Source organism: Hylobates moloch, unplaced genomic scaffold, assembly GCF_009828535.3.
Source record: "Hylobates moloch isolate HMO894 unplaced genomic scaffold, HMol_V3 SCAFFOLD_54, whole genome shotgun sequence".
In the NCBI taxonomy this organism is placed as follows: domain Eukaryota; kingdom Metazoa; phylum Chordata; class Mammalia; order Primates; family Hylobatidae; genus Hylobates; species Hylobates moloch.
In genome coordinates this window covers 431,757-455,824 of record NW_026652329.1, presented here as the reverse complement: position 1 = coordinate 455,824, position 24,068 = coordinate 431,757, and the positions used below count along the sequence as shown (strand labels likewise).

At 45.7% G+C, this 24,068-nt stretch overlaps 2 protein-coding genes across 5 annotated transcripts in view; one reads left to right on the top strand and one right to left on the bottom strand.

Moving 5' to 3' along the window:
• Positions 1–1,263, top strand: part of LOC116463715 (small vasohibin-binding protein) — a 65,180-nt gene extending 63,917 nt beyond the window's left edge. For all 3 annotated transcript variants that reach the window (XM_032146946.2, XM_032146944.2, XM_032146945.2), the window contains one exon: positions 906–1,263. In XM_032146946.2, the coding sequence (XP_032002837.1) occupies positions 906–992 (87 nt within the window). In that variant the 3' untranslated portion in view covers positions 993–1,263. The remainder of the gene's footprint in view (positions 1–905) is intronic.
• Positions 1,264–2,389: 1,126 nt separating this feature from the next.
• On the bottom strand, positions 2,390–23,464 carry LOC116463711 (transmembrane protein 269). Of its 2 annotated transcripts, none has more exons than XM_058434808.1 (8): positions 23,359–23,464; positions 18,809–18,953; positions 15,525–15,622; positions 14,677–14,820; positions 13,813–14,013; positions 10,092–10,335; positions 4,958–5,035; positions 2,390–3,621 (listed from the first exon to the last, which is right to left on the bottom strand). In XM_058434808.1, the coding sequence occupies exons 1-6, from the start codon at positions 23,384–23,386 to the stop codon at positions 10,208–10,210; spliced, it is 744 nt and encodes a 247-aa protein (XP_058290791.1). In that variant the 5' UTR covers positions 23,387–23,464; the 3' UTR covers positions 2,390–3,621; positions 4,958–5,035; positions 10,092–10,207. The 2 variants fall into 2 exon arrangements, with proteins under 2 accessions (XP_058290791.1, XP_058290792.1); XM_058434809.1 differs by lacking the exon at positions 23,359–23,464 and adding an exon at positions 22,370–22,492 and having other exon boundaries at positions 13,813–14,028.
• Positions 23,465–24,068: the final 604 nt, after the last annotated feature.

Genomic DNA, 24,068 nt, shown 5'->3' with positions numbered 1-24,068 from the left:
TATAGCTCTATAGTGTATATAGTATATATATACAGTATATATATAAGCTATATACACTATAGAGCTATATATACTATACAGTATATATACCATTATTATATATATGTATACATTTTGGGAGGCTGAGGTGGGAGGATCTGTCATGTCAGAGGTTTGCAAGTATAGTGTATATATATTAGTATATATAAGCTATATATATACTTATATATTATATACTCTACTTATAACTTATATAAACTATATGTACTATACACAGTATATATATACTATATATATATTCACATTGCTCGCCTGCACACTTATCTTTGCTGGCTCTCCAGAATCTGCCAGATAAAATCCAGATTCCTTGGCATGACATTTAAGACCCCAACATAATTTTCTTGCTTTCTCCAGCTCCCCAACCCCTACTCTATAATATCCTTTATATTGGCATACTTGAAGTTTCCAGAACAGACTCTATACTTTTCCATTACATTTATTTACACATAATATCCTCCCCCACCACCTGTCATGTCCCATGATAGATTTTAAGCTGAGATGGCCAATTTGCAGCCTTACAGAACTAGACCAGAAGATTATTTGTGGATAAATCTGATCTTCCTATATGTAACTTCTACTTCACTGGTTCCTCAATCTGAATTGGCCACATGCTTGCTGAAGAGACTTGTTTTCTTCTTAAGGGATCCTACTAATCCCTTAAAGACCAAATCAAGCCACCTGCATCACTGCTGCTTTCTTGATTCTCCAGATGGAACTAATATCTAACTTTCCTATTCCCAGAGCACTGTCCCTGCATTACCACTACTGGTGAAATTCTGGTATCTTCAGAAGGCACCACCTGTTATGTCAGATGTGTTGTGCAGCTGCTTCCATTGCTAACAGATGTATCTCTTTCTCTCATTCAGATCTATGCCCTCAACAGAGTCATGACAGAACTGGAGCAGCAGCAGTTTGATGAGTTCTGTAAACAGATGCAGCCTCCTGGAGAATGAGGCCCCAGGTTCAAACCAGATGGGATCCTGAGAGCTTTGTTTGAGAGGGTGTTGCCAGTTTTAAGCTGAGATGGCCCATTTGGAGCCTTACAGAACTAGACCAGAAGACATTTGTGGATAAATCTGAACTCACTTCCTGTGTGTAACTTGTACTTCACTGGTTCCTTCAATTTGAATTGGCCGCATGCCTGCTGAAGAGACTTGTTTTCTTCTTCTAAGACAGTGGTTTTGTTTTTTGGGTTTTTAAAAAACACACACACACACACACACACACACACACAAAACACTTTTTCTATTGTTTGAGAAAAATCAGTGTTTCTCATGAAAGTCTATATCTTCTCCAAAAATACAAATAAAATACTAATAAAATGTTCATTTGCTCATACTTTAGAGAGTGCCTAGCCGTAGAAAATGGAGTACAAAGTAATGTAATAGGTAAGAAAAGTTGAGGTGAGCAGAAGGCACCCTCTCTCCTTCAGGAGCTTGGCAGAGAGGAGAGAAAGAACATGACTGCTTCCAGTTTTCATTCTTCCTGGGGCTAAAACTTTGTGGACCCTGCTGATCTCTAGTTTGTAGGCACACAGATAGAAATATGTGACCCCTTTATTCCCAGATGAGTCACTAGTCAGGGTTAGAGGCCTGAAGCTAGGATTCCCTCACCGGTGATGTGGAGAGCTAGCAGCAGGCTTGCATTAACAGCAAGAGGGGAGTGCAGGTGCTTTTTGTTTTGGTGGCTTATCAGACCTAGAAAGGGATTTATGGTGGAAATATTCAGACGTCCCTCAGAAACCAGCCACCAGCCCTCCACCATTCAACTGCCATTTTTAGGTGTAGAAATGTAAGGTTGTTTCTGCTGCTGACATTTGTATCAAGAATGGTAGTTCATACCTGAATGCTTAGCTGTAGAGTTGTTTTAATGCTGAGCAAAAGAAGGGATTGTTCTTCCAGGATATTTCATTTCCAGAAATTCCTTGGGAGTAGGGGGAGGAGGACTTAAGAGAGCTGAAAAAATACCACTCAGATGGGGCAAAGAGCCAGACACTGCCACCTGCTTTCCTCTAAGCTGGAAATGCTGGAAACACCTCAAGCTGTCCCTGTCTCCCTGCTGCCTCTGAAGTCACTGAGAATACTTTTCCATTGCTCTGGCATATTTTAGGAGTAAACTGGGGAGTTAATGGGATGTTAAACATTCTACCACTGTGGAGAATGTGTTTTTAGAGCCCAAGTTATAATTAAGGATAATCTCTACATAGATTATCTCCACAAATGGTAATTAGGTTCTGTAGCATCCTGCTAAATTTGGTTGAATGGAGTTTTGTGTTTTCAGAGAAGTAGGGGGCTGGGGGCAGCTGTCCCTGTAAACATACAGAAATACTGTCATATGCTAAAAAGAGCAGTTTTGGAGCCAAATGACCTGGGGTACCCAACTACCAGTTATCTTCTCTGAACTGCACTTTTCCTATCTACATAATGGAATATTTTCTTCCTCTCAGGAGTGTTGTTGAGAAATAATGTATGTAATAGATACTCAGTGTCTTAGTTCACTTTGTGCTGTTATAACAAAACCTCAGATTGGGTTTGGTTTTTGTGGGTTGGTTGGTTGGTTTGTTTTTTGAGATAGGGTCTGGCTGTGTTGCCCAGGCTAGAGTGCAGTGGCATGATCTCAACTCACTGCAACCTCTGCCCCTTTGCTTTCTGGCTCAAGCCATCCTCCCACCTCAGCCTCCTGGGTAGCTGGGACCACAGGCTTGCACCACCACACATGCTAATTTTGTATTTTTTTTGTAGAGACAAGGTCTGACTTTGTTGCCCAGGCTGGTCTCAAACTCCTAGCTCAAGTGATCTACCCGCCTCAGCCTCGCAAAGTACTGGGATTACAGGGATGAGCCAACATACCTGGCCTAGATTGGGTAATTTATGAAGAACAGAGATTGGTTTCTTACAGTTCTGGAAGCTGGGATGTCCAAGGTGGAGGGGCCCACATCTGCTGAGGGCCATCTTGTTACATCATCCTGTGGCTGAAGGTGAAAGGGCAAGGGAGGAAGGAGGCGGCCAAACTTCAGCCTTTTATTAGGAACCCACTCCCAAGATAACTAGACTACTCCAGCAATAACAGACAGCATTAATCATTCATGATGGCAGAGCCCTCATAACCTAATCATCTCTTAAAGTTTCCACCTCTTAACACTGTTGCATTGGGGATTATTTCTAACACACGAACTTTGGGGGACATATTCAAACCATAGCATTCAGAAAATGTTACTTCCCTTCCCAGACACCTTTCAGATTGTTTCATGGGAAATGTTTTCAGATTTCACATAACCAGGAAAGACATTATCATTGTCTGGAAAGATTCTTAGTTGGGAACTGCTTGTATTAACATCGCTCAGCCTTGGATATATTCTTGTCGTGGAGAAACACTCTAGTAGGGCACAAGTGGTTGTAAAATCAGTTTAGTAAATTATCACCAGCTTTTCTTTTTAATGAAATAAATTAGAAAATACCACATGTGGGGCCGGGCGCAGTGGCTCATGCCTGTAATCCCAGCATGTTGGGAGGCCGAGGCCGGCGGATCACGAGGTCAGGAAATCGAGACCATTCTGGCTAACAGGGTGAAACCCGGTCTCTACTAAAAATACAAAAAAAAAAATTAGTCGGGCGTGGTAGTGGGTGCCTGTAGTCCTAGCTACTCAGGAGTGTTGGGAACAAGCCCCCCAAAATCTGGCCATAAACTGGCCCCAAAACTGGCCACAAACAAAATCTGCAGCACTGTGACATGTTATGATGGTTACAACACCCACGCTGGAAGGTTGTGGGTTTACCGGAATGAGGGCAAGGAACACCTGGCCCGCCCAGGGGTGGAAAACCGCTTAAAGGCATTCTTAAGCAACAAACAATAGTGTGAGTGATCTGTGCCTTAAGGACATGCTCCTGCTGCAGTTAACTAGCCCAACCTATTCCTTTAATTCAGCCCATCCCTTCATTTCCTATAAGGGATACTGTTAGTTAATTTAATATCTATAGAAACAATGCTAATGACTGGCTTGCTGTTAATAAATACGTGGGTAAATCTCTGTTCGAAGCTGTCAGCTGTGAAGGCTGTGAGACCCCTGATTTCCCACTTCACACCTCTATATTTCTGTGTGTGTGTCTTTAATTCCTCTAGTGCCGCTGGGTTAGGGTCTCCCCGACCAAGCTGGTCTCAGCACAGGAGGCTGAGGCAGGAGAATGGCGTGAACTCGCGAGGTGGAATTTGCAGTGAGTGGAGATCGTGCCACCGCACTCCAGCCTGGGCGACAGAGTGAGACTCAAAACAAAACAACAAACAAAACTACCACGTGGTAAGGATATTGTTTGATGAAACTTTGTTTTAGGCTTATATACACATCAATGTGTATACTGCATTTGATGTAAAAATTATTCCTTACTGTGGGTTGTGGTAAAAAAAAAAAAAAAAATCGAGATACAAGAGGATGCCTGAACCAAGAGAGCAATGGGTCATCTTTGTATTCCCCCTTCCTGTTCTTTTTTTTTCCACCTTTAAGTCAGGATCTTGCTCTGTCACCCAGGCTGGAGTGCAAGTGGTACAGTCGTGGCTCACTGCAGCCTTGAACTCCTGGGCTCAAGCAATCCTCCTACCTCAGCCTCCCGAGTAGCTAGGAATACAGATGTGTTCCACCACACCCAGCTAATTTTTAAAAATTTTTTTGTAAAGATGGGGAATCGCCACATTGCCTAGGCTGGTCTCAAACTCCTGGCCTCCCAAATGCTGGGATTACAGGCATGAGCCACCATACCTGGCCTTTTATTCACATTTTAGAAGGAAAAAGATTTATCTTCTACCTCTAAGAAATACCAGCGTAAGGGGTCCAGAGGCCATTGTGTCCATAATTGGAATAACACTGAATGCTAAGGGTCTTATAAGCATAGTCAAAGAAAACTAGGAACACATCATCTCTGCTTACCTGCCCAGAATTCCCTCATCCTGATGTGGTCCATCCCCAGTTTCTCAAAGGTACAGAGATATTTTTGAAGCTTTACATCTAAAACCAATAATGACAACACTGACTTTGGAAGTCAAGCTGTCTGGGTTTGACTCTAAGATCCACTACTTGGTGATTGTGTGGACAAGTGTTAATCTCCCTAAGTCAATAATTTTTTTTTTTTTTTTGAGATGGAGTCTTGCTCTGTCACTCAGGCCAGAGTGCAGTGGTGCTATCTTGGCTCTGCCTCCTGGGTTCAAGCAATTCTCCTGTCTCAGCCTCGCGAGCAGCCGGGATTACAGGCGCCTGCCACCACGCCTGACTAATTTTTGTATTTTTAATAGATACAGGGTTTCACTATGTTGGTCAGGCTGGTCTCAAACTCCTGATCTTAAGTGATCCACCCACCTCAGCCTCCCAAAGTGCTGGAATTGCAGGCGCCAGCCACCGTGCCCGGCCCTTAAGTCAATAATTCTTAAGTGTTTTGGTCTCAGAGCTCTTATATACTCTAAAAATTGTTGTATGTATCATATTTGCTTTATTAGAAGTTAAAAGTTTAAAAAATATTTACTAATTCATTTAAAAGTGATAACCCACAAAAAACATAAATAACATTTTTGTGAAAAAATTTCAAAAATAATCATTTAGTGAGAAGAGTGGCATCGTTTTACATTTTTGCAAATCTCTTTAATATCCAGCATAATGGGAAAAAGCTGAATTCTCCTATCTGCTTCTGTATACTGGATTCTCATCTTGTTTTGGTTGAAATATATGAAGAAAATGCAGCCTCACATTGATATGTAGTTAGAAAAGGGAGGAGTATTTTAATAGCCTTTTATGATCATTGTAGATAATCTTTAATACTATACCAAAACTCAGCGAGTGGTGGTTTCTTAAAGGTTAGTTGCAATATAGAATCTGATAGCATGTCAGTGATCTTTTTATACTTCATTAAAATCCTCTGGTCTTTGCATCTTTCCCTATGAACAGATCTTTCACCCATGCATGATTTTGTAACGTCATGCACTGATCATTTAGAAAATGTTGGTTCACCGAGTTATACGGATTTTCCAAATGTTACCACATTGCATTACACAACGTCAGAAATATTTATTCATTAATATCCCCACTGATCTCACCAGAAAAGTCTGAGTATTGGAAAAGTGTCAAACGCACAGTGACAGTGAGTTTGGATACAAGTTTTCCAAAATTCTACTTTTCACTTGGAAGCTCAAATTTTATCCTTGGCAACAAAAACTATTTCTTGAAGCAACAGGCTCTCTCTGTTTATATTTTCAGAAAGACAAGTCTGAGCAACCCTAGTCTGTCAATCGTCCTTTGGTGTTTCATAAGAAAAGAAGCGAGTTCAGCTCAAACTCAAACCAGTGCTTTTCCTCCAGAAAACCATCATCACTGCAGTATGCAGCAGGAATGTTCTATGTGTGCTTTCCATTTCATTCCACAGAATATTAAAAAGATGTGTACTTGGACAGGCACGGTGGCTCATGCCTGTAATCCTAGTACTTTGGGAGGCCAAGGCAGGTGGGTCACCTGAGGTCAGGAGTTCAAGACCAGCCTGACCAACATGGTGAAACCCTGTCTCTACTAAAAATACAAAAAATTAGCTGGGTGTAGTGGCGGGCACCTGTAATCCCAGCTACTCAGGAGGCTGAGGCAGGAGAATCACTTGAACCCAGGAGGCGGAGGTTGCAGTGAGCCAAGATTACTCCATTGCATTCCAGCCTGCATGACAAAAGCAAAACTCCATCTAAAAAAAAAAAAAGAAGTGTACTCAAGGGTAAAGGTTTAATAAAATTAATAATTTTTACTACTTCATCATGACATTCTTCAGTTTTTTGTTTTTTACTGTGAGCCTGCAGCAGTGAAAAGTACAATAACTAGCAGTACTGTTTAGGGCCACTGCCTTGATTCAAACCAGAATGTCAGGCATGTTGCCCACCATTGCTTTGCTCCATTAGCAAAAATGTCAACAGAGTGACATTTTAGTCCCAGTTTTAGGATTAAGAAAACACCATGGCTCACGCCTGTAATCCCAGCACTTTGGGAGGCCGAGACAGGCGGATCACGAGGTCAGGAGATCAAGACCATCTTGGCTAACACGGTGAAACCCGTCTCTACTAAAAATACAACAACAAAAAAAAATTAGCCAGGCGTGGTGGCGGGCGCCTGTAGTCCCAGGTACTCGGGAGGCTGAGGCAGGAGAATTGCTTGAACCTGGGAGGCGGGGAGGCGGAGCTTGCAGTGAGCCGAGATCACGCCACTGCACTCTAGCCTGGGCGACAGTGTGAGACTCCGTCTCTAAAAAAAAAAAAAAACAAACAGTTTTGACCCCGAAAGGGTCTCAGGAACCCCAGGGGTCCACAGACCACACTTTGAGAACTGCTGACCTAAAACCTGTGGTCACCTATCTCATTGGATTGTTTAGGGGATTATGTAAAATAGTAAAATTCAAGGAACGGTTCCTGACACATAGTAAATTATATGGTATAATATAGTAAATGTTAATTATACATTTATTGTACATAGTAAATGTTAACTATTATTACTTTCTAAATTGAAATATGTATATATGGGAAGAGAAGAAGGCTAGAGGGGACAGAAAGCCATCTAACATTTATTTAACATATTTTACATGCCATTCATTATTTTAGGTGTTTTACGTTCATCCACATAAAACATCACGGTTGTTCAATCCACAAAACAACCCTGAAAGGAAGTAAATCCTCCATTTTACAGATAAGAAAATAGGCTTAGAGAGATTAAACGTTTTTTTTTTTGTTTTTTTTTTTGAGACGGAGTCTTGCTCTGTCCCCCAGGCTGGAGGCTGGAGTGCAGTGGCGCGATCTCGGCTCACTGCAAGCTCCGCCTCCCGGGTTCACGCCATTCTCCTGCCTCAGCCTCCCGAGTAGCTGGGACTACAGGCGCCTGCCAACACGCCCGGCTAATTTTTTGTATTTTTAGTAGAGACGGGGTTTCACCGTGTTAGCCAGGATGGTCTCGATCTCCTGACCTCGTGATCCGCCCGCCTCAGCCTCCCAAAGTGCTGGGATTACAGGCTTGAGCCACCGTGCCCGGCCGAGATTAAGCGTTTTATTCAAGGTCACAGGGCTAAAAGAGTAGCAGAATTCTCAGTCACTTGACTCTGCTTATCAGACACAGAAGTAGGACTTCAGGTTAGGAAAAAGGGACTATAAGTTGACCAGGAGGGAAATCTACACTCTCTATCAAGTTTAGGACAAAGAGAACTGCCTAAACCCCACTGGCTTCATGTATTCATTTGAGAAGTGCAGATTTTAAAGTCTTGGCCTTCTCCCTTGTTCCTAAGAGGAAGCCCAAGAAGAGACATTCTATTTTAGAAAACCACTATCTGAGGAAGCAAAGGCATTGAATGAGTAGCCTTAGTATCTGAGACCCTCGAGCCCATATAGAAGTATAACCATACTCTCAGAGAGGTGCAAGGAAGTACAGATCCCTCTGTTAACTGGCTGTCAGCTGACCTATAACTATCCTAGTGTCATTAACCTACAAAAAAAACTGGAGGCAATTAAGTATGAATTATTGCCGTTACAATCAAGCCATAATTTACACATCCAAATGGGCATTTTACTTTTCAAAGCTGCCCTCCTGGGGGTCTGTATATTTAACTCTGCTGCTGTCACTTAAAATGGACATGGAAATTCTCTTTCAGAATTGCATCTTTTTCCTTTCAACATAGTTTCAAATTTTAGAGCCACAAGGCATTTAAGTCCAAATATGATATCTAATTTGATTTAAGAATATGACATAATTGGCTAATCTCAAATGTTAGGTTTTTGGAAAAAATTTAGTCAGTTCAGAATAAAACCTGTTTTTCGCTTTTTGGTGGTGGTGGCGTTGAGCACCTGTTTATTCAGGCATTGTTACAGCTGCTTGGTCCTTAAGAATTTATGTGAAGACCATTTTCAAATTGGAGTTCCTAAAATGCTTTGATTAAGGGGAGCATCACATTGAAATGAATGTATAGCATTGAAGGACATCGTATTGAAAGGTCTAAGCCTGTGTATATTTGTGGTAATTCTTACCACATTATAGAAACATTGTATGTAACTTACTAGAATCCACAACTAAATCAATTCATATACAAAGTGAACATTTCTGAGTGTCAGGCACTATGGCAGATAGCAAAAATACAAAACTTAAACTGAAGGAGATATAAAGTCATGGGACACAGGCAAATCCATCTAACTAGGAACATATGAATGATTTAACAGGAAGGCACTATCTATTCTGTTACAGCCAAATCTTACTTTGGGTTTTTATTTTTAAACATCTAATTTGAGAATAGATGTATATTTACCACATACATTGTTCTGGAAACTTAAAAATGTTATATCCAGGGTAGAAGGTGTTCTGGCACAGTCTCTGAGGGTGGAGCAGAACCAGCCATCAATCCTTTTTTCCACCATCTGGGAGGTGGAATGTCTATCTACACTGGGGGCTCAGTGGACCCGAGTTCCAGGTGAGGTACAACTTTGCCATACAGTACTATTTATTTCTATTTGATTTGGATTTTAGAATATGAAATGGCATCTGAATAGCTAGAGTTTAGTAGTTTCCAGCATAGGAAAGAAAATTCACACGAGATCCTGCAAGCCAGATGATGCCCTGTGTCACCAATGTATCTAATTGCTAAACAAAGCAAAAGGCAGCAGCTTTGAACTATTAAAATACAGAATGTTGAAGTTACAAAATCCTACACACATTCAAACTGGGCAACAAGAGTCCAGTGATTAGCTCCACTCTCAGAGCCAGAGTCTGCAAGAGTAAGAAATGCTTCAGGAAGCCCCACCAGGCAGGGCTGAGGCCGAGGCCAATACCAGTTCTGAAGGCTCTCACTCCTTTCCAAGGGATGGACCTTAGTAGCACACAGTCACCCGGCTGGTAATGGAGCTGGAACCCAAACCCAGCCCACACTGAGCTTGAGGCGGGGGGATATTCTGTTCTACATGACATAAACAAGTATTGTCCGCAAGGGAGTCAGAACCCTGAATAAAGAGAAAGAAGTGAAGGTCACTGACCCTGCTTTGGGTTTCTCACTTCATGGCAACAGACATACCATATATCTAGTATATGACAACACAGGCACATGCAAAGCTTTAGTGCAGGCTTGACCCAATATGCTGACACAAACCCACAGAGGCCGGCAGAAGCTGGTAGAGCTGCTTAGCTTCCTCAGTGCTGTGGCGAAAGACAGGCTGCCTTGCCCCACAGAGCATCTGGAAAGAAGATGTACGAGAGCGACCACATCAGGCAGTAAAAAGCAGACAGAGACAATGGGGAGAAAAAGAGCATGATGACACCTGGAAGAAGAAAAAGTACAGACATTCAATTTCTAGGAAGCTGTCTTCTATGCTTTCTACCCTCTACTCTCCCATCCCCACCCTCCCATTCTTTATTTTTCACCCACAGTGCCTAAGAAACAAACAAAAAGAGACAGGAGCCCTGTCTTCAAGTTCAGTTTAATAGAGACAGGTAAGTAACTAGAGAAGTATGGCCCAATGCAGTCTCAGGTTCCACTGTGTCAAATTCACATCAGAAGTTCCAGCCAATAATAAATCTGAATTGCCTTTGTTAGGGAAAACAAAACAAAACAAGACAAAAACCAAAAACCCTTGTTAGGGAAAAAAAATCGTCCTCATTGTTTTAAATTTAACATGTGATAATGACCAATGCAATATGATATGTATGCAGAAAAGAGTTCACGTGCAGGCCTGAGACTGCTATCCTCAGAAAGGCCTTCTTGCAAGGCTGGCCCTGGGCTGATGCCTGGAAACTTGAATAGTAAACAGTTCCCTAGACCAACATAAAACTTTCCCCAACTGGTAAGAGTGTCTCACTGTTCCTAGACTGTCCGTATAAGCACAGTGGTAACATCTGCTTTCCTTCTGGGAGTCTGGAATTTTGGTACATGGTAGGCACAGGGTGCTGACATGACCATCCCCCAGTAAAACTTGGGCACTGAGTCTCTGATCAGTTTCCCTGGTAGCCAACACTTTATTGTATTATCACAATTCAGTGCTGAGGAATTAAGTGCATCTCGTGTGACTACTGGGAGAGGACTCTCTGAAGCTTGCACCTGGTTTCCCCCGAACTTTGTCCCATGCACCTTTTCCCTTTGCTGATTTTGCTTTACATCCTTTTGCTGAAATCAATCTTAGCCATGAGTACAACAACAAGCTGAGTCCTGTGAGTCTTCTCAGGGGTGGTCTTGGGGACTCCCAACGCAATTTGCATCTCAGATTCACCACCAAAAGGCAAAAGAGCACTCACGTCTGTGGAATATCTATTTTGCACTAGACATTCCGCTAGATGTGTACATTTTTTTCATTTACACTTCACAATAATCCCGTGGTTTAGAACTAAGTCTGTTTTTCATAAGAAGAAACAGAAGTAACCCATGCAAGGTCCTGATTCAAACCCACTTCTGCTTGACTCTTAAAAACTAGACACACTGCCTCAGGGAGCTCAAAAAGAGGACAAAGAGAGTATGAGCCAATGGTATTTCCATGGGAATGATCACCATGTATCCTGTAAGAGAAATCAGAACATATGATCTGATAGAAGACCACTTCTAAGAGTAAGAAGCAGTTAAGGATATGCATGGGCATTTTGGAATACTGCATTTCAAGAATAGTCATTGATCTGTTGAGGCAAAAAGACAATACTGAAAACCAGAGTTGTCTTGGAAAGTACATGGCTGGCACGTTGGCTCATGCCTGTAATCTCAGTACTTTGGGAGGCCAAGGCGGGAGGATTGCTTGAGTCCAGGAATTTGAGACCAGCCTGGACAAAAGAGTGAGACCCCATCTCTACCATATATGTATGATATTGGGGTACTCTCTTTAAAAAAAAAAAAGTATACTATAAAAGGTCTCAGAGTGCTGGTCACACAGGCCAGTTCTCAGACATACGAAGCTCTGTGGGGTAGAAGGGACCTCTGTCTAAGAAGGCGACTGGCTGCACTCCAAATAAGAGGAATGTCCACAGAAGCCATTTTGAAATCTACCCAGTAGGGCTCTGGTATTAACTGTTGTCAAAATCTGTAAGGTGCAGTTTCCTCCCTTACACAGCAGGACAATCTGAGGAAGGCTGAGGCCAAGTATGTGGTTTATTTTGAGAAGAGGGGGATCAGTAGTATCTACAGGAGTGAAGAACACTAAGCAATACTACTGTTATGAGATAGGAGAAGGGGAGGTGGAGGAGAAGGTTGAGGCTAGAAATGGACACATCTGTGCCAGAGGATTTATATTTATAATCTCATTTAATCTCAGAAATCCTGCAAAGTAAGGATTAGTGGCTTCGTTTTACAGATGAATAAAATTGAGCTCAAAACAGTGAGGTATTAGCCCAAGTTCAACTAATATGTGCTAGAGTTAGAGCTTGGGCTCAGGTCTTCCTGAGAAGCTTCCAAACCCAGAAGCTTCTCACCACCATTCTGCCTCTACCACCTAAGGTGTAGGAGGAGCCTGGAACTTTGAAAAGGCTGTTGGTGCTAATGTTACAAAAGGTATAAACCTTAAGGGAAAGGTCAGGATGAAACTGAAGACCCTATAAACTAGAGTGGACTCACAGGGGAATAATGGAAGGAACTCTGCATCCCCATAGATGTTTGTTTTGTTTACAGGAGCACATTTTAAGAGAAGAAAAACTGATATTCCTTGAAGGAAGCCCTAAATCAGGGGAAGCTCTAGGGAGACTACTGCAAGGCCCCAGTGTGACCAGGAACTCAGGGTCTGGAACCCAGTGCTCAGTTACTTCAAACCCAACCCTAAGAGTCATCCATGTCTCCTCCTCCTTCCTCAAGGTCAGTTCTATTTCCAACATTTATCTCAAATCCATTCACTTCTCTTTATCCCCACTGCCACCATCACCTCTCATCTGAAGAAAAAGTTTGTTTTCCTCCTTACATGCTCAGACCTACAATCTATTCTCCACATTGCAGTCAAAGCGATTATTGAAAACTGCTGCTCCAGCCATACCACTTCCCTGCATAAATCCCTTTAGAGGCTCCTCATTTGCCTTTGGTATCAAATGCCAAATCCTGCCAGGTCTGCTCACCTCATGACCTCAGTCTGCGTCACTGGCTGTCTCAGCAAGTTTCAGCCACGTTGCTCCACTAATGTGTCCAGCCCCTGTGGCCTCAAAGCCATCACAACATACTGTTCCTCTGCCTGAACCTCCTGAGCCTCCCCACCCCCACCTGGCCACTCCTCTTGTAGGTCTCACTTAAGTGACACCTGCTTAAGGATCCTTTTCTTCCCTTCAGATCATCCCGGCCTGAAGTAGGTCACCCTCTGACACTCTCTCAGAGCACCCTGCACTTGCATAATACATACAGTAAAACTATATGTTTCTAGATATTTCTGCCATTATTTGTTTGATATCTGTCTCCCCTGTGATCAGGCTCTAGATTCAGAGGCAGGGACTGTTTGCCTAGTTTACCAATTTGATTTCCAGTGCCTGGCACACGGTGGGTGCTTCCTAAATCTCTACTGAACTTATTAACATTTAGCAAGTATATACTGAGCACCTACGATGTGATTGACACACTTCTAGGCACTGGGGATTATATCAATAGCATGAATAAAAGAGAGTCCTCTATTGGGGGTAGGTTTAGTGTTTATAGACAATAAGAAAACTAGTAAATATGTCAGATGATTATCAGTTCTATGGGGAAAAATAAAGCAGAGTAAGGGAGATAGAAAAATGCTGGGGTGAGGTACAGTGGCAATAAGCAACAGTGATAACAAACTGGCCATAGTGACATTTTCACTCACCTCCTATATAAACCAATTTTTTCCAGTTCTCAGACTCCAGGATTTTGTCATATGGATAGTAGCTCTGGTCCATCATGAAGAGAATCATGAGTGAGGCCATGCAGCAGAGGATGAACTTGTTGCCTTTAGTCAGAAGGGAGGTGGAAGCCAAGATGCAGGAAGCATAGGGGCAGGGTAGACCCTTGTATGTGAAGGGGACTCCTGCCAGGAAGAACGCTGGAGATTAGCTGCTTCCCTCTGCTCTAAAGATACCAAAATGAAGCAAGCCCCTCTCTCTTTGGGTATGCCGCTACCCAGGATACAATATTCCCTTAAACCCAAAGGCAGTGGCAGGCTGAAAATCATTTATTCACAAAGATGATGCATGGGTTTTACATTGGGTTTCCAAGTGAAAGCAGGCAGCCAGCTAGGACCAGGGTGTGCCCTGGCTCCTAGGAAGTCTCTGCTGAAAGGGTCCTTTGAGACCTGCTAGTCTAAGCCCTGTGCTGTATCTGCTCTCCCTCACTTTGTGACCTTAGGCAAGACAATTTCCCTCACTGGATCATGGTTTCTCCATCTGTTGTGAGGAACTGGAATACAACCTCCAGTTCTAGTCCAAGAATCAATGTGCTCCATCCAAAGGTCACAGGTCATGCATTGAGAAAGAGGCACAGCTGCTCCAAGAAACGAAGGCCCTTGCCTCCCAGCCCAGGGCTCTGCCAATGCAGCCTGCAGCCTCAGTGGGCATGGGGCATGGGGCACGCAAGGAGGAAGGAAAAGGAGCTCCAAAAAAGGAGTAACTACACCCCAGGCTTCTGGCATCCGACAGCCCCCCGTTCTGTGCTCCCCTGCCCTCTGTTCTAAGGCAACCTTGGTTCCACTCACCAGGTGAATAAAAGCACAAGTGGAAAGAAGCAGCTGACACATAGATGATGGCCAGGATCCCACTCAGAAGTCCATCCACGCCTAGGAGCAGAGCGGAGGCCAAGCCGAAGGTGGTGAAGACGGCAAAGTCATTCAGCTCGGCTCCTGCCCCAGAGGGCCCAAGGTTAGAAGAACTTATACTCCCACATCTTGCACCTTAGCCCCCATCTAGTAGGGGAGCTGGGTAGTGACAAGAGGGGTTCTGAGGCCCCAGAGAGGCCTCAGAGGGGATCTGTGCTCCCCTGGGGCAGTCTGTAGATCAAAGATCTGGATCTCCTCCTGGCTCTGCCTTGTGCTGGCCACTGGCCTTGGGCAAGTATTTCCCTCTCAGATCTTAGTTTTCCCATCCCTTAACATGCAAGGGTTGGACTACGATCAGATACAAACTGATAAGCTGTGGGACTTTTTTCAAGCTAAATCTTACATGGAAGCATTCTACTGTATTTTAAACCAGCTGCTCTGCTGGTTTAATTTTCATCTCCTCTCTGCCAACCTCCTCTCACCCCACCCCTACTCACTTCCACTCCAATACCTGGATGGGCCCAGAATAGGGAAGCAGGGCAGATGAGAAAACTGAAAGCCAGGACAAGGACCGCCCAAAGGTCAATAAGTGAGCCAGCAGAGGAGCTGGAGCTGGACCGCGGGGCTCCCGAACTCCTGCTCCAGGGCTGCTGCTGCTGCTCTCAGGGGGGTGTGAACAGGAGTGGATGCCTGATGAAGGCCTGCGGGATGTTAGAGGATAGATGAAGGGGTGACCCCAGATGGATGCTACTGGGGGCAAGGATTATGGGCCTGGGGCCTGAACTCACCCAATTTGGAGCAGATGTTTATGTGGCTGGTCATTGCCCTGACTGCCACGTCTAACAGGAAGCTGACCAGGAGCATCCAGGAGGCATAGTGGTGTTTCCTAAAGCGCAGGCCAGCAAGCCCAAACAGGGAAGCACTTTCGCAGTTTCCACTGGAGACTCTCCCCCGCCCCCCATTAGTATATTAGTACACACTAATACACTTCCTACACACCTCCAACACTTGCACACATACACACATCTCTTCATGTCCCCCACACTCACATCCTTTCTGATATATGCTGCTTTTCACACCACACATGCACACACACATGCCTACATCCCTCACAAACTCAATCTACAGTCTTAAAGGGGTGCCCCAAACCCCCTAGAACATCACTAAGATCCCTTCCAACTCTAACTTCCAGGCATTTTTGATGGCACAGGGGACCTAGGTTCTAGCCCAGCCTCTGCCACCATCTCCCTATGAATTCTTAGGTAAATCATTACCCCATCTCTAGGTCTGTTCCCCCATCTGTAAAATGAGGAGTGTGTGCTAAATGATTTGTTTAATAGATACAAACCTATTCAGATGACCTGTTTCTCCTTGTGTGAGTTTTGGTAACTTATGTCTTTTAAGGGATTGATTATTTTCAGCTACGATATCAAATTTGTGGGCATAGAGTTGTTCACAGCATTCTTTTATTATCCTTTTAATGTCTGTAGAATCAGTAGTAATGGCCCTTGTTTCATTTCTGATATTGGTAATTTCTGTCTTTTCATTTTTTTAACCTGGTTAGCCTGGCTAGAAGTTTTATCGATTTGATTGATCTTCTCAAAGAACCAACTTTTGGTTTCATTGATTTTTCTCTATTAATTTCTTGTTTTCGATTTCTTTGATTGCCACTCTAATTTTTATTTTATTTTTTGAGATGGAGTCCCTCTGTCGCCCAGGCTAGAGTGCAGTGGCGCGATCTCCACTCACTGCAACCTCCACCTCACAGGTTCAAGCGATCATCCCTGCCTCAGCCTCCTAAGTAGCTGGGATTACAGGCATGTGCCATCACATCTGGCTAATTTTTGTCTTTTTAGTAGAGATGGTGTTTCACCATGTTGGCCAGGCTGGTCTCGAACTCCTGACTTCAAGTGATCCACCGGCCTCAGCTTCCCAAAGTGCTGGAACTACAGGCATGAGTCACTGCGCCCGGCCTAATTTTTACTTTTTACTTTTTATGCTTACTTTGGATTTAGTTTGCTTTTCTTTTTCTAGTTTCCTAAGGTTAAAGCTTAAATTACGGATTTTAAGTCTTTCTTTTTTTGAATATATGCATTCAATGCAATAAATTTCCCTCAAAGCAAAGCACTGCTTTCCCTGCATCCTATAAGTTTTGATAAATCGTGTTTTCATTTTTTTTAGTTCAAAACATTTTTAATGTTTCATGAGACTTCTTCTTTCATCCATGTGTCATTTAGAAGTGTGTCGTTTAATCTCCATATATTTCAGGATTTTTCAGCTACCTTTCTGTTATTGACTTCTAGTTCATTTCCATGTGGTCTGAGAGTATACTTTTTTGTTTTTGAGACGGAGTCTTGCTCTGTCGCCCAGGCTGGAGTGCAGTGGTGCAATCTCGGCTCACTGCAAGCCCCGCCTCCCGGGTTCATGCCATTCTCCTGCCTCAGCCTCCCGAGTAGCTGGGACTACAGGCGCCCGCCACCATGCCCGGCTAATTTTTTTTTTTTTTTTTTTTTTGTATTTTTAGTAGAGATGTGGTTTCACCATGTTAGCCAGGATGGTCTCGATCTCCTGACCTCATGATCCACCCATCTCGACCTCCCGAAGTGCTGGGATTACAAGCATGAGTCACTGTGCCCAGCCAAGAGTATACTTCTTTTAAATTTGTTAAGGTATGTTTTATGGCCCAGAATGTGGTCTGTCCAAGTGAGTTTGAGAAGACTGCATACTCTGCATGGTTGGATGAAGTACTCTATAGATGTCCATTTTATCTAGGTGACCAATAGTGTTGCTGACTTCAACTATGTTTGCTGATTTTCTGCCTGCTGGATCTGTCAGTTTCTGATAGAGGGGTGTGGAAATTTCCAACCTTGATAGTAGACTCATTAATTTGTCCTTGCAGTTCTGTTACTTTTGTCTCATGTATTTTGATGCTTTAAATGATTTCCATGAGCTCTTTCAGACCCCACATTCTTGATTCTGTGCCTCTGCTCAGCACATGCTCCCAGGTCCCTCTAAAAGCTGCCACCACAGCTGCAAGCAAACCTGCCCTGAGAGGCCCTGATTGCAATACTTAGGCAGCCCAGAAGTAGCAAAGGGCCTGACCTAGACCTCAGCTGTCTCCAAACAACCACAGCATTTCCTTTGTTTAGACCTAGTCCTATGTATCTAAAGGGGACTGAAGCTAAATAAAAATACTCAGGGCACCATCATGGCATAAAAACAACACTCCCAGATAATGAGGCTGAACTAAGAAGATAGAAATTTTCTGGGCTAGGCACAGTGGCTCACGCTTGTAATCCCAGCACTTTAGGAGGCCTAGGCAGGTGGATCACTGGAGCCCAGGTGTTTGAGACCAGCCTGGGCAATATAGTGAGACCTCATCTCTAAAAAAAAAAAAAAAAAAAGTTTCTTTAAAAAAGAGATTTTCTGCTGTAGGTATACCCTACCCTATTGTATTATACTCCAAAAACCAAGACTTAGAGAATTACAAAAATTTCCAGCTGGAAGGGAGCTTAACCATCATCAGGTAAAGTCATCTTATTTTATGGATGAGAAACAAATCCAAACAGAAGTCACTTGCTGATGGTTACAGACAATCAAGTAGATTAGGAGGATGTTACCTGCATCATAAAGGATTTATCTTTAAGGACTGACATCCCAAAAACAGTGAAATGGGATTCAACTTACAGAAATAGAATTTGCTTACAACATTTTGGGGGAACATATACATGTCCTGGACCTCCCAGAACAGTGCTAATTTCAAATATTCTGCCAGGTCATATGATCTAAGAATTAGAAAATATGAACTGTGGCTTACTCAAAGATTGCATAAGGGCCACCAGAACAGAATCTATTGACTTTCTCATAAAAACCATTCTAGACTGCCATAGCTGGAATGAACTGGTACAGCTGAGTCTGGGATCTTGGCCCCTTGACTCCCAAGCCACTGCACTTTCCCCGGGTACACTGTGGATTCCTGTGCCTCAGTGCCTGCTCTCTAAACTCTCCCTCCCCTTCCCTCATGCCATTGGCTCCAGCTCTTGGCTAAGAGCTTGCTGGGCCCCAGACCTACCTGCTGAAGCTGAAGATGATGGAGAAGAGCCCCAGCACCATGTTGGCCAGAGATAAGGCACTGGTAACATCCTTCCAGGAAACCTCATTTATCTGGGAATGGCTCTGGTCATGGCTCAAGAAGAAACTGGTACCCTTACCTGGGGCTCAAGAGAGAGGGGCAAAGGGTTCCCAAGGTTAAGGAGTCCCAGAAGAGGCTCCCAGGGACCTGTTCCACTAGATCTCATCCCAGAATGGCACCCTCCCTACATTCTGCTTCACTGGCTGGACTAAGGGAGACAGGAGGTAGATGAAGGAGACTCAGGAGGTGAAGACAAAGGTGCTGAGGATCCAGCATCTTGGGAAAGCTCAATAGCAGAGTGGGTGAACCAACACAAGCGTAGTTTCCACTCCCTCTCTGACTGCACCTTTGCCCCACAGCACAGACATCCCTCCAGTCCATATGCTGACTCTCCTGGAGCCCCATGGCCCAGAATGCAGGGGATATGGGCCCTTCTCTCATCTGAGAGGTGGGCCCTTGTCACTGACGAAGGGTTGGTTTGAGAGAGAAGTAGTGCCAGGAAGCCCTGTTGTCCCACAGTCCAAGCTCACTCCTTCTGAAGCACAGGGCTGCAGCCGAGGTGCCTCAAGGTCCTGGTTCTGACAGGCCCCAGTCAGAACAGCAGGCCTACTTCCCACAAGGGAAGAGACCGCAGATTAAAAATGAATGTGTAGCCGGACATGGTGGCTCATACCTGTAATCCCAGCACTGTGGGAGGCTGAGGCAAGTGGATCATCTGAGGCCAGGAGTTCGAGACCAGCCTGGCCAACATGTTGAAACCCCGTCTCTACTAAAAATACAAAAATTAGCCGGGTGTGGTGGTGCATACCTGTAATCCCAGCTGCTCAGGAAGCTGAGGCAGGAGAATCGCTTGAACCTAGGAGGCAGAGGTTGCAGTGAGCCAAGATCACACCACTGCACTCCAGCCTGGGTGACCGAGCGAGACCCTGTCTAAAAAAAAAAAAAAAAAGTGTACAACATTGAATAGTTCACAAAGATCTTTTCGCCATGTTCCCATCCCCATGTCTGCTTCTCAGATCCTGACAACCTCAGGAGATGGTGCTAGAATTCTCCCCTATTTTATGAATGAGGAAACTACGGTTAAAAGAAAGGAAGATACTTGCTCAAAGTCACACAGTAAGTAGAAACAAATCTCATCTGTTTGATTCTAAATCTGGTGTTTCTTCTGCTGGGGGCATAGATTTTGGCAGGAGGAGGTGTGTGGGATGTAGCAGTGAGGGAGCTCAATGGCCAGGCCTGCGAGGCAGCAGCGGCCTCCCTGTGTGTGCGGGACCGTGCAGCCCGGCCCCACAGTGCTCCCAGTCTCTCCCAGTCTCTCCCACAACAGGGAATTGGCTGGCCCCGCCCATCTTCACAGCCTGTCTTGTCTCTGTTTTCACTCTAAGGCCACATTTGTACACCTTACACTCAATCTGCTTGTGAAACTGAGTCTCTTGGAGAAAGAGCCCCATTCTTCCCCAAAACCGAGAAGCCCCACTGGTTGGGGCAAATGTACCAGCCACAAATAGATCCTGCACTTGAGTAAAATAAACAAGTTTCAAGGTGTTCCCAGATCTGTCTTCTCGTTTAATTGTCACCCATTTCAGAGGTGAGGATTAATCTCACCTCCAGCTCTGCCTCCATCCAGCCCCTCTGTTCAGCCCCAGGCCCATCTGGTCTGGACAAGAGCTGAGACAAACCATGGTCCTTTCTCATAAACCCGCCACCAAGATGCCAGCAGCTGGGAGGGCTGACTTGGAGTTTGGGACTAGCGTTTATCAGGGCAGCACTGCTGGGCTCACCGCCTCCATGGGCCAGCCTCACTCACCAAAGGGGATCAGTAGCTACATGGCCAGAGCCATTGGGATTCCTAAGACCTTCTTATGCCAGAGCCCCTCCAAATCTAAAACAAGAAGCAATGCAAGCCAAGGAAATCTGAGAAGGGAAGGGAAGGGAAGGGGGCAAAGGACTTGCTGCATACTCCCTCCCCATGAACCTGCTGCAGTGGTCTCTCCTGGGTCTCTGGGCTGACCCCAGCAAGATTAGACATCCCAGTGTCTGCTGCTCAGAGCCAGTTAGCAGGTGCCCAGGGTCTGTCTACCAGCTGTCAAGCATTGCTACTGCCTCTGTGCTACTTCACACTGGTTAATTTTTAATTAATGGTCAATTGTCTACTATATCATCTCTTTCATTATCTCCTCCATTCACAAACCACTTTCACATTTAGGATTTCCATTGGCCCTGTGAGCACTGTCAGGCAAGCGTTCTTATCCCTACTTTCCAGGTAAAGCAAGGAAGACTCAGAGATGGGAAGAATCTAGCTCAAGGTCACACCAGAAGTGGCAGAACAAAACTTACAATTTTGCCTTAAGTGTTCTTTCCCCTGTGCTCTGCTGTCTACTGACAAAGAGGACTGAATATTGCACTGGTTATATGCTCTGCCTGAGCTGGGTGCTGGTAGAAACCTTGGTCCCTGCCATCACAGGGTTTACAACCTATCCAAAGAAATGAGTCTCTTGCATACATGTGGAGACTTAAGACTATTCATAGTGGTACCTTATCTTACAGATGGGGAAACTGAGGTTTCAGGAGAGTTACGTGACTTGTCCAGTAAATGGTGGAGCCAGGATTTGATTTGGGTCTCCTCTTTCCCAGTTAAATGCTGTTTGCAGCAGAATGCACGGGTCCCAGGTGTGAAAGGATGTGGAATTGAGAGTAAGGGCTGTAGAAGACAACAGAAATAAGGAACTACCCATTCATTCAGCAAATGTTTGGCTAGGGGCAAGATGTGGTGCCTGGTGCTTGGGACACAGAAAAGATTAAGACCAAGGGACACAGTTTAGCCACAGTACCTAACCCCGCACAGAAAAGAGGTGACTGGGCTACTAAGGGAGCACCAAAAAGGGGCTCAGCCTGCCACGGGGTGAGTAAGGCTCCCAGGAGGGGCAAGGGCTGAGGCTTGGCACAGCACGAGCCTGCAGGTGATGTAGTCACTCCCCAGCTTCTTGAATGCCCTCAGGATGGAGTTCAACTCCTGCGTTTGGTATGCCAGCCCTGCTCAGCTCTCCCAGCTTCCTCTCAGTCTCCCCACCCTTCTCAGAACCTCCCTTTGGTCTTGGGTTGGGTGGTGCTCCTCTTTAGGAAGCCCCTCTGACATTCCCCTCGAGCACATTAGGTGCCCCTCATCTGTATGGTCTCGTCTTTTTGTGCTTACCATGTGACACTTGGCACTCTGTTTTGGCACCGCCTACACTGGCTTTCCTACACGGAATGCAATTTGAGTGCTGGCCTAGGTCCCTGTGCCCAGTATGAGGCCTGACAATAGAAGTTGTTCTGTGTTTGTTAAATTAACATCACAGGTCACTCTGGTGCTTCCCTGACGCCCTCTCGCTGCACCAAATCTATTGACCCTCCATCTAACCCTGCCCAATGTGGCCTCCAAGAAGCCTCAGATGAACACTCAACAGTCCAGCCCCTTCCGCATACCCAGCAACTACCCAGTTCTTATGATCTTCCACTTACTCATTTTTTTAAATGCTGTTTATTTATTGCTGATGGCTGCTGTGTGCCAGGCCTTGTGTGTGTGGGGATGAGGAGAAGAACAACAGCCAGGCCGCACCCTCCAGCAGCTCAGAGTCTGGTAGAGGAGGCAGCTGTGTGTAGGGACAAGTGTAATGTTCAACAAGGGGATGTGCCAGCTGTTGTGGGGAGACTAAGTCTGGGGTGGGGCAGGGGAAGTTCCACTCCTGTGGTGACATTTATCAGGGTCTCTAAGGATGAACAAAGAATTAGGAGGGGCATTCTTGGCCCAGGGATGAATCGCAGGTGTGGAAGCACGATAAGGAAGCTGGATCCTGGGAGAGAGGGGTGACCGGAGATGACACTGGCAGGTAGGCTGCCGGGGGTGGTCGTGCGGATGTGACCTTGAGTGGCAGCCCGTGGCGGGCACTGTGGTGTTCAGTAAGGGAGGAGAGTCTTGGTCAGACACGGGCAGGGAGCGCAGGGCGGCTTGGAGGGAACAAATAGCAGAAAAGGAAACCGGCCAGGAGACGCGGGGGGAGGGGGGGTTGGGGGGAGAGGGTGGATGTGAGGAGGAGAAAAGCAGGGCTGTGGCAGTGGGGCTGTGGCAGTGGGGCTGCAGAGGAGGGGAGAGTTGAGTATGGCTCTGAGGTTTCTAACAGTGGCGAGGCGGCGCCTCCGCGGAGTGAAACCATCCAGGCGGAGCTCTCCAGCAGGTGACACGCGTGGCACAGGCACGGCAACGACGCCACTCATGCCAGTTACAGACCCTCTCCCCTCCCAGCCTCCGCTCCTTTCCTGGAGACTGGAAACCCTCCGACGGAGGGCCGGCCTCTGGGGACGGGACGTGGTCCCCTGGCCCACTCTGGCTGTCCCGAGGCTGCCCAGGCCCGGCTCCAGCCGCGACCACACCGGGAAGGAGCCGGGCTGGTCGCCGACATCACCTGGGCAGCGGGGCTTCTCGTCCCTTCTACGCGGCCGCGGAGGCTCACCTGGGGGCTCACCCTGGGGACAAGGCATTCCTACATGAGATGGGGGTCTGCCCTCCTGCCCCGTTTCCTGTGCGGTGGAGGGGGCCAGCCCTGGCGAGGAGCGCCTCTCGCCCCCACCCTAGCTCTTAGCTCACAATCCCCAGAGCAGGGGAGGGGTTGCAGGTCTGTAGTCGGGGAGAAGGGCCTGTTTCCAGGGGAGCCCAGGTCTTGTAGTGGGGGCGGTGGGGAATGGAGGAGTCCCGGGGGAGAGAACGTCTCCTCTACCTGGGCCAGGCTGGGAAGGCTTCGTGGTGGAGACCCACCCAGGCGCGTAGGCCCGGAGTGGGGCGGGAAGTGCGCTGGGGAGGCGAGGCTGTGCCGGGATGCTGGGCCCAGCCTCTGCTGGGCCTCTAGAAGGTAAGCTCCACGCGGGCAGGGCTGCTTGTACGTTTGCTTCGCTACTGTTCGCTGTGCCTATAAGAAGGGCATAGGCACATAGGAATACTGTTTGGATGAATGACAAGCTAAGGAATTTGGACTCAATTCCTGAAGAAAAGTTTTTCAGTAGGAAGGTGACATGGTCAGGTTGTTTCAGGAAGACTAACCTGGCAGGCATTGTGGAGGAAGGATCTGCAATCCCGCAGGGCAGGAGGCAGGTAAGCAACAGACGGGATGGGAAGAAGGAGCCCCCTCAGGAGCCCATGTGAGATGGACTCCCAGGGGTGAGAGCA

What these genes read in the sequence shown, in the direction of transcription:
- LOC116463711 (XM_058434808.1), bottom strand. Translation starts at nt 23,386, where the DNA reads ATGCCTTGTCCCCAGGGTGAGCCCCCAG. An exon ending in TCCCCAGGGTGAGCCCCCAG is followed by an intron (nt 18,954 to 23,358) that starts GTGAGCCTCCGC and finishes CTCTCTCTTGAG; the next exon opens with CCCCAGGTAAGGGTACCAGT. An exon ending in AAAATTGGTTTATATAGGAG is followed by an intron (nt 10,336 to 13,812) that starts GTGAGTGAAAAT and finishes TTCTTCTTCCAG; the next exon opens with GTGTCATCATGCTCTTTTTC.